Source organism: Nicrophorus vespilloides, unplaced genomic scaffold (genome assembly GCF_001412225.1).
Source record: "Nicrophorus vespilloides isolate i.1.1-1 unplaced genomic scaffold, Nicve_v1.0, whole genome shotgun sequence".
Classification (NCBI taxonomy): Eukaryota; Metazoa; Arthropoda; class Insecta; order Coleoptera; family Silphidae; genus Nicrophorus; species Nicrophorus vespilloides.
Genome location: NW_017096056.1, coordinates 79,929 through 89,760, shown reverse-complemented (window position 1 = coordinate 89,760; position 9,832 = coordinate 79,929). Strand labels below are relative to the sequence as shown.

The 9,832-nt window shown below is 36.1% G+C and overlaps 4 protein-coding genes across 4 annotated transcripts in view; 2 read left to right on the top strand and 2 right to left on the bottom strand.

Annotated features, from left to right (window-relative positions):
• The window catches only part of LOC108569321 (serine/threonine-protein phosphatase 2B catalytic subunit 2-like), a gene marked incomplete at its 3' end in the record, with an annotated part of 41,859 nt that extends 36,670 nt beyond the window's left edge, over positions 1-5,189 (bottom strand). The window contains 1 exon segment of the mRNA XM_017930831.1: positions 4,971-5,189. Within this exon segment, the coding sequence (XP_017786320.1) occupies positions 4,971-5,019 (49 nt within the window).
• Positions 5,190-6,081: 892 nt separating this feature from the next.
• On the top strand, positions 6,082-7,458 carry LOC108569306 (caspase-6-like). The gene is made up of 5 exons (XM_017930812.1): positions 6,082-6,148; positions 6,208-6,516; positions 6,573-6,742; positions 6,808-6,934; positions 7,004-7,458. The coding sequence occupies exons 1-5, from the start codon at positions 6,109-6,111 to the stop codon at positions 7,276-7,278; spliced, it is 921 nt and encodes a 306-aa protein (XP_017786301.1). The 5' UTR covers positions 6,082-6,108; the 3' UTR covers positions 7,279-7,458.
• Positions 7,459-7,538: 80 nt separating this feature from the next.
• Positions 7,539-8,908, bottom strand: LOC108569307. Its single transcript, XM_017930813.1, has 3 exons — positions 8,831-8,908; positions 8,231-8,774; positions 7,539-8,133 (listed from the first exon to the last, which is right to left on the bottom strand). The coding sequence occupies exons 2-3, from the start codon at positions 8,735-8,737 to the stop codon at positions 7,789-7,791; spliced, it is 852 nt and encodes a 283-aa protein (XP_017786302.1). The 5' UTR covers positions 8,738-8,774; positions 8,831-8,908; the 3' UTR covers positions 7,539-7,788.
• Positions 8,842-9,599, top strand: LOC108569311 (mitochondrial import inner membrane translocase subunit Tim13). Its single transcript, XM_017930819.1, has 3 exons — positions 8,842-9,033; positions 9,095-9,163; positions 9,229-9,599. The coding sequence occupies exons 1-3, from the start codon at positions 8,932-8,934 to the stop codon at positions 9,325-9,327; spliced, it is 270 nt and encodes an 89-aa protein (XP_017786308.1). The 5' UTR covers positions 8,842-8,931; the 3' UTR covers positions 9,328-9,599.
• Positions 9,600-9,832: the final 233 nt, after the last annotated feature.

Sequence of the window (9,832 nt, the reverse complement as noted above, 5' to 3'; positions counted from 1 at the left end):
TAGTTGGCAAAGTAGACTTTATTATGTTTAGTTAGACAAAGTTAATCAAAGTATGAACCTAATCTTTATAATTAATAGAAAGAGTATGAAATAAATTAAAAAAGAACAAATACATATATTAAATAGATTATATCTAAATCTATTTGACTTAAAGTTATACTAAAACGATATATTTTTTTTGCAAATATTTTCATAAAAATTGTAAATTGACACTGAAACAAGTCAACTTTTTAGCAATTTTCAATGAAAACACAACTAAATTAATTAGTTGGCAAAGTAGACTTTATGTTTAGTGAGACAAAGTTAATCAAAGTATGAACCTAATCTTTATAATTAATAGAAAGAGTGTGAAATAAATTAAAAAAGAACGAATACATATATTAAATTATATCTAAATCTATTTGACTTAAAGTTATAAACAAGTCAACTTTTTAGCAATTATCAATGAAAACACAACTAAATTAAATTAGTTGGCAAAGTAGACTTTATGTTTAGTTAGACAAAGTTAATCAAAGTATGAACCTAATCTTTATAATTAATAGAAAGAGTGTGAAATAAATTAAAAAAGAACAAATACATATATCTTTATAATTAATAGAAAGAGTGTGAAATAAATTAAAAAAGAACAATTACATATGTTAAATAGATTAAATCTAAATCTATTTGACTTAAAGTTATACTAAAACGATATATTTTTTTGCAAATATTTTCATAAAAATTGTAAATTGGCACTGAAACAAGTGTAAAATTCTGATAATCAATTTCAGTATTGAAGAATACCACTCGAGAAGTGCTGACATTTAGTTAAATCTATAGCGTATTCATCATTCCTTAATTATTACTCGTACATTCATTTTTTTTACCCTTCCAAGAACTTCAGCACTTCGCTAATGAGGATTTTTAATTACAACAAAAAAAAAAACAAAAAATACAGACTCTGCTGCTCCCGCTCCACCATTCCAATTTTATAATCGACGTTAAGAGAGAGTGATATTTGCATTCGCTTCATTCCAATTCTGTGTCTAAATTTATTACAAGTATTCGTTTCTTTCTTAACTCTTGCTAAATGAAAACTAATCCTTTTCATTTGATTGGTGTTTCAAGGAAGGAATTCATACTGATTTGTCTTTCAAAGAGTTAAGTAATTCGTGTTAAATTTGAATTATCTGTCAGATATTTTGTAATAAGCAGAAAACGAATCGGAAACATCGCTGTTTATGTAAGAGTTACCAAAAAGTTAAAAAAAATCGTGTTTGTATATAATCGAATTGCCAAAGTATCTCTTCAATATACACCGAATACATTCATTTTTTCTCGTGTCTTGCACAATCGATGATGATGATGATGTCGAGCAGGAGGAAGAGCAACAGATGCGACATGCTCAAGAAATCCCACCTGTCACGACTTGAGGAACTAATCCGTGCATCATTCAGCCTCTTTTTCAAGCGTGTCTAACACGAAGAAATTCATTATTTTTTTTGGCTTAAAGGTTGAAGGAGGAAAGAGGTGCTGGACGAAGGGTCGAAGGGTTTTCGGAGCGCCGGCAATTTAAGTAAAAGGTCAGTATCAATTTGTGTATCAAAAAGAAAGAGAAAAAAATTGGACGAGATTCTAAAATTGGCCGTGGCCAACACCTGGCTGAAGTGTAGGCGGCAGAAGCATGTGAGTCGGTTTATAAATATATGTGTGTGTGTACCTAGATAGAGAGAACCTAACGCTCGACCGCACACAATTCTTCCCAAAAAAAAAACAAAAAAATAATAATATATTTTGTTTTTCGAGAAATGTTCTTCTGCTCCAAAAGATGTTCGTTTCTTGGAAGAAAAGAAAAAAAACTGTTGACAAGATCGTGCAATCGATGATCTTTTGGATAAACAAATTGCGTAAGGATCGAATGAAATTCAACGTCGGATTCGTCGCGAAGATGACGCGAATGAATGAGATCCAGGAGGTCGTGAATCCATGGAACACGAGATATTCTCGCGAACCTTGGACTCGAGTTTTCACTGCCGGACGGAATGCGCTGATATTTAATCACGGAAGCGTTCTTGCAAAGTCGGAATTCTTCAGTTTCGCAAAAAACAGGAATTTTGTTTGAAAGAAAAACTCTTTGAAAGTTTCTTATTATGGTGTCATTGTGAACACGCATATACATATGAATGTAACGCATCGGAGGAGGCGGTCAAAATCCAAAGATGTATTAATTCCTTCCTGGCATTCATTCGAACCCAATAAATTACGCAACATTACGATTTTCATAGATCAACGTTGGCTTCACCGTGATTCCTCCCATTGACTCAATTTTAGCTCGAAATTCAGTGCAAATTGGAAACGATCACAACTTTTCATTTAGGATGATGCCAGACGACTAGGTAAATATTGGAAGCGCCATTAATGCAATCTCGCGATTAGACAAATTGAACTTTAGTACGAAGTCGCGAAAATGTTATTATTGGCCGTGTGTGTACTTTAAAAATACTTGGAACGCGCTTTAAACGCAGACACAATGTGCAATAGGTGGAAAGTAGAGAGATGCAATTTAACAGCTGAGATAATATTTGGAGACGTGCGAATGTTAACACCTAGACACAATATATTGGTACTTTTTTGTTTCTTTCCAATTGAGAAAACCCATTTTTTTCCTTCTTTTCAGAGTTGAAACCAATTATTAAAAACCTACTTCATTATACAAACACACAGATTTTGGAACTGGTCCACAAATCGAGCGCTAATTAAGCTTCGATAAGACCTAATCCAAATATATTCGTTTTTGAGAACGAAGTTAAACGTGTTAAGAAAGTTTCACCGAAATCATTCCAACAGTTTGACGCTTCATGAATACTAAACAAATTTTTTTTAATTGAATTTATATTTTATAATGACAAAAGTAGTTTCCATAGCCAACTTACAATATTAGTATTTAATACACTTATTTATATATCATTAAAATACAAGATATTCTTTAGATTATGATAAAACTCATCAAAAAATGTATGCAAATCTTGATCTCTCCTCCACAGCGAAAATATTACTTGCGTAACGTTCTCTGTGCGTCCGTATCAGGTGGGACGAAAAAAAAAAGAATAATAATAATAGTAAGGTAACGAGCGTTAGTAGTTGAGTGTAATAAAATTTACGGCTTGTTGTGCAACAATAATTCAGGTGAGGAAAGGAGACAGAGAAACTGTTAAATTCTGCACCGTAAATCACCGCCGCGGCCGTTTGCACCACCTAAGGTCGTTTCGAATTGTTAAAACGGAGCAATTAAAAAAAATATATATAGATATTTAACAACGAAAACTTTTTTTTTACGACATATTAACAATTTCAAATTTATTATATAATAAATAAACGAGTTTTAAGAAAATACAATTATTGCACGAAATGGTTCTTTAATTAACAATTATAGATTGAATTAATTAACATTGCAATTAGTTTATTTATCTTCATATGTTATAAGACATTTATGATATAAAATGATTGAAAAACGTGAATTAAACTGTGTTTTCACTGCGACTAAATATTTAAATATTTATTATATATTTTTGTTGTTTCTTATAAATATGTGGCAAAGAACGAACGGAATTCGCAGAAGATAAATCCGGCCGGAGAGCGTGCGAATGCATCGTTCATATTGTGCAGTAGCAAACTTTATTTTCGCGTAAAATGTTTTTGCCAAAACTTGCATCATCCACTTTATTTATATGTGGGTCAGGCCAAATAATAATAATGATGATAAATTCGCGGCGATCGTCACACCAACAATCCGAACGGACGATCAAAAATTATCATAGGTGGAGAAGATAATGATGATGATGATTATGGGACTTTCTTTTCTCTTTTCGAGTTTCTCGTTCGAAGACCTCCCAAACTTGCGGATCGATAAACTCTCCGGATGACGTCGCATAACTTTATTTCGTTCGTTCTACGTCCTACCTTGATCATATCCTTTTTTTTCTTGATAGCAATTTCAGATTAACAACAATTTTCAAGTAAATATTGGTGCATAGTTTACAAGTGTAAAGAAAATTACTTTTTTTGATAAGAGTTGAACTGAAGTAATTGGAAAGTGAAAGTATATGTTTGTTGTTGTTGTTTTTTTTTTTAATTTCTTCAATACTCTTCTTTTAATTAAGTAAATGATACTTTGACCCAGTTGCATCCGAATGCTTTCTCCATCTCCAGCATACGCATCGTAGGTGTGGACAGGTGTATAGGAAACGATCGTTCCGCAGGTAGTTGTTGAGCGTATAAACACATACATACACACTCGCACAGGGAGTCGGATGATTTGAGGAGTGGTTCCTGCGGAGGTTCGTCCTTACTATTGCAACTTCTTTTGTGAGCTGGCAAGTTGTTAATCTGATTTGGATATGAGTGTGTGCGAAACTGCGAGCCCGAGATGCAAACGCTTAAATAGACCGGTCCAAATCAGGAACATCGTTGCAGCCAGCAGCAACAGCAAATACATACACGTATCCGTGTGCGTTTGTATGGATGTGCGAATGCTTGTGTGTGTGTGCGACCTTAGAGAGGAGTTCAGCAGGAGGAAAGATCGGATCGGTTGAAAGGTGGCCCCCCTGTTTGGATGGATTTGGTGGATTCGCGTCGTTAGACCCCAGTCATAGTGGGGAGATGATGGGCATTGCTATGATGATGATATGCTATGGTATACAATGCGATACGAGGAAACGCAATGAGATGCTGTTTGCGTGCAGCACTGGGTGATGATTAGAGTGTGCGTCTTCTATCTGTATAACTTGTACGATATCCGACATGAAACTGTCACAATATTTGTGAAATCAATAGTCATGGCGCCTAGAAAATCAATCCTGCTGCCTGCCTGCCTGCCCGCACACGGACGTACGAGCGTACGGACGGACGGACGGACGTGCAGGGGATCCGGACGAGGAGGAACGGCACCTATTCGCAGGGCACCGCTCCGCACAATTCCCAATTTCCCTACTGACCTTGTATCATGCGTTGCGTGGTCGATAGCTTCTGATTATTCGAAGACATTTCTCGTATCAAATTCTACACACTTTAAACTGTAAACATCGGATTTTTAACGCACAATTATACACACACAGTCCACAAGCTAATATTCTACTCAAGATGGAGCAAACAGCGCGACCCAGCCAGAGCTCAGTTGCGCACATGGAACTCGCGTCGAATCATTGCGGTTGCAATCTAAATATCGCACACCGACAGCGCTACCTACCCGCGCTCCCAACGCATTCCTGCTGACCCGACTATCCTGCCGGCCCAGCAGGGATCTGCCGCAGCGACATCTGCGACCTGCCAGACTATCCGCCTATGCCACCAACTGCACATCATCTCCATCATCCTCAGCAGGATCACATCCTCCAGCAGGATCAACTCCAACGACAAGATCGCATCCTTCATCAAGATCACATCTTTCCTTCAGCAAATACTTCATATTCATGTCGAACAATGCAAGGTCGTCCTGCAATTACATCTCTTCGAATAGTTTTAATACATTCCTAAAACAAGCAACATCAAAATAGAAGCAAATTCATTGTGAAAATACTTACCTAAATATTATTCCATCACCGATGAAAGGTTGTCCTGCATCTCTTCGTCATTCCTAAAATAAGAATAAGAATAAAAATTGTCGTTATTTTTGTTTAACTATTTTATGATATTCAAACTTTACCATAAACTCACCATAACAATTACATTTGTTATCTAAATAGATTTCACCGTCAAACTGCGTCAATATTGGCGTTTCACTCGAGATTAATTGTTACCCCATTATTAAAAATGACCTAAATTAACTTCGAAACAACGATTCCCCGCAACTGTCATATTGTCAGGAAACTCTTTGATTTTTTTTAGACAACATTTAATTTACGATTTCAAAATCTGCGGTTTTCCTATGCAATTAATGAACTTAATGAATTAAATTTCAGTTTCTTTGAAGAATTGTAATACGTGCACTTGAAATTTTTATTATTTTTTCATTTATTCGAGTACAAAACTGTAAGCGGAAATATTGAAATTTAGATAACAATAGTTTTATCAATTGAAACGTTATCAATTGTTGATTATTAATCAGTTCAATTCGTGTGCGAACCTCGAGCTGCAATGGCGACGCGCAAGGATGTTCGTCGAACGTTCGTTACAAGTTTGTGAATATGATGCACATATGTTGCGCCGAAAACTAACACTGATTTCCATTCGCAGCGATCGACTATGAGAAATTTGGTGGACGCAAACCTCAAGAGAATGATGTTGAAGAAACAGAGACGTTGGAATTCGAAGAGAAGAATCATGAATATGAAGATGGAAGGGAATACCCGAGAAAGGAAAAAGAGCAGGGTATGATTGTGATATTCAATCAAATATCCTTCGATGGTCTCGATAGGAGAAGTGGATCAGAAGTGGACGAGAAAAGGATAATACGGACCTTCAATCGACTTTACTTCAATATCAAACGAAAGTTTATTTTCCGCGATCTAAACCGAAAGGAAATGCTAGATAAAATCGACGAAAGTAGTTGCATTCATTATACACTTGATTCCTTCGTAACTGTGCTGGTTCTGTTTTAGTTTGTGCTGGCACGTACAGTGTAAACTGTCTGATTTGCGTTGTGATGACTCATGGCGGAGCGCACAATACGCTGTACTTGAGAGATGGACACATCTTTGCATACGAAATCTACGAAAAATTCTGCGCCTGCGAATCTTTCAAAAACATCCCGAAATTATTTTTATTCCAAGTGAGTTAAAAAAAAAATATGCAACAATCAATACTTTTCGTGGTATTATTAATGGTAAATCGTAGGCATGCAAGACTTTCACGGATGATTTGCAAACCGTGGACCATAGCAAGCAGACGAAATTGGTTGACGGTGAAACCTGGAAACACCTAATACCTCCGGATACTATGCTCTTTTACTCGTCCTTAGAAGGTACCAATTTGTATTTATCAAATTTCGAACAATCTATTGACATTCTATCCTATGTATTTTCGTTTGTAGGCGAAGTGTCGTTCAGAGTTGAAACTGAGGGAAGCTGGTTCATTCAAGAATTATGCAACAACATCGATTCACACGGAAGAGACGAAGATATGCACAGCCTGGCGACTCGCGTCATTAAGTGCGTCGCCTGCAACTACTACTTTGAAGAAGAAACCGAGACGAAGAAGCAGATGCCTATTTTCTTAAGCACTCTGACCAAGAAATTCTATCTAACCATGAGCAAAAGGAGACAAAACATGTTGATGAAACTAGCTAAGATTCGGAATATTTCATAAATTGCATTTCATTTTTAAATTAACATTTTCTTTTAGTGAACCTGTACATTTTCAAATAATTTATACATATAACGATTTCCTAATTTAATAACGTATATCATAGATAAGGCTTATCACATTTACTCTTTTTTTTATCAACTTCTAATCCTGCAATACTAAAATAAAACACCGTATGAAATATTTTATGTTATCACTGAATGAACTACCAAAATACACACTATACGATCATTTCTCTCAGCCAACATTACTTTCAATAAACTGCAGTTCAATGAATCCTGAGATCAATGCAATTCCTGCAGAAAATAAGTTATATTTATTCTGTTAATCTATGTTATCGATATTTGAATGAATATTAGTTGAATAATTGTACAAATCTTATCGGGAATGATAAAAGGTCGAAACAATGAGCACGAAATTTGTGCTAAAAAAAAGGTACAAAAATATCTGGTCAACATTTCTGGAAAATAAATATAAGTTTATGAATTAATGTTAGAAATGATTTTCAATAAATCACTCAACATCACGTATTAGATACACACAGTTCTGTATAACATCCTGTATGTAGTCTGGGAAATGTAAGCATAGACCATCAAATACAGGAGTAAGCAGAGAGAACAGGTGCTTCAGTTTTACATCGTAGACCGAAATCAGCGTACAATTCTCGATCACTTCGTAAGCTATATTCAGCAGTATGGCGAAGGACTCGCTGTGCCAGGCCGACAATTTTTCGCCGCTCTCCAAGTAACGTAGGAAATTTGTGAATATTGTACATAGCTCCTCAATCACGAACCTTTCTATAGACCTAATATTCTTGTAGTGCAATATAATCACGCTCATCTCGTGATACAGCGTTATCTGCAATCAAATTTCAATATTGAAATATTTTTGTTCAACTAAGACTAATTTCAAATCAAATTGGATTATGTTGTATTTATATTAATATAGAACTTACACCGTACTTGCAGTTGACTGAATCGATGGATCCGATGGTTTTGATCATGTATTTGATGTGGTTCATCGCGTAAGCCTCAACAGTGGTTGTATCGAAGACCTCGACCCTCTGCAAAGACAGGGTGCACCGGGCAACATCGTATCCCATAACTTCGATGGCGTAAGTTTCGATCACATGATTATGGTTGCGAAACATGATTTCGCTGTACGTGTAGAAGATTTCGATACATACTTCTACCAGTCTCATAACATCAGACTCTTTCAGCACCTCCAGCACTTCTTTACCGGTGTACGTCTCCATCAACCGCTCCTCCATTGGAACAAACGAGAAAGAGGTCTTAGGCGCTTCTTCGCCCAGATCATCGATGGACTTTACGTCCTCCTCGAAGTTGCTCTTCTTGTAGTAAGGATGAAAGTAGGCTCGATCCACTATTGTCTTGATGTTCCTGAGGAACTGGATCACGACGCTATTCAAATCACTGGTAATATCTCGAAAATCCATCTCCATCTCAATATGAAAGTTCTTCTGCTCTTGCTGACAATGGCTACCAAATTTTTAAATGTATTACCAACGTAACGTATTGGCAATGGAACTAGTTACATAAACGTCTGGGGAGTCGTGCAGCAGCAGCAGCCACCTAACCTAACCTCCAAATTCTTCCAAATTAACCAATCGGTCGGCAATTAAATATAAAATCAGCGATGGATTCACTGCCTGGAGGTTTATCTGGGGCGCAGAAGGACGAGCTCATGGACCAGGTGAAGCAGCAGATTGCCGTGGCCAATGCACAGGAATTGCTCACAGTAAGTTTTCATGTAACTTTTCAGTTTTTCCCCCAAAAATCTAATACGATTCGATTTACAGAAAATGACTGAAAAGTGCTTCAAAAAGTGCATCACCAAACCGGGCACTTCTCTGGACAGCTCAGAACAAGTAAGTTGCACGTAGATTCAACAGAAAAACAAAACTTTTCGTATTGAACTTTTTTCTTCCTTCAGAAATGCATCGCTATGTGCATGGATCGGTATATGGACTCGTGGAATCTCGTCTCCAGAACGTACAGTCAAAGGCTGCAGAGGGAAAGACACAACATGTAGTGTTTTCGGTACGGGAATGTATGTAGTGACATTTGAAGTGATGATTTTTTTTTGTCTGCTCCAGACACCAGTGCATTTAACGTTTGGGGTGTTTTCTTTTTATATTATGTACATACTTCATTCAAATTTTGTAAATGAAACTGTGTGTGTATATAAAGCAAAAGTAACATATTCAGGGCATTTTTATCATATTGCCAAACAATGTACATTGGTTTTCTTTTTATTTACACTCTCCATGTAGCATTTTGTTAAATATATTATTTTCAAAACAATTCCAGCTATAATTAGTTAATAACTCTGTATTATCATAAATGTTGCGAGTAATAACAAATTTGAATCACGACGTGCAACGGATGTAGCCGAGTACAGCAGGTCAAAGTCCAATTAATAGTAATAGTATTAAAATGCATTAATTGGTTTTAATAACATAACAGCTTACATCAATACTAAACAATCACACATTAAGATAAGGCACTAAGTTATAGTTGACATAATGGAAACAAAA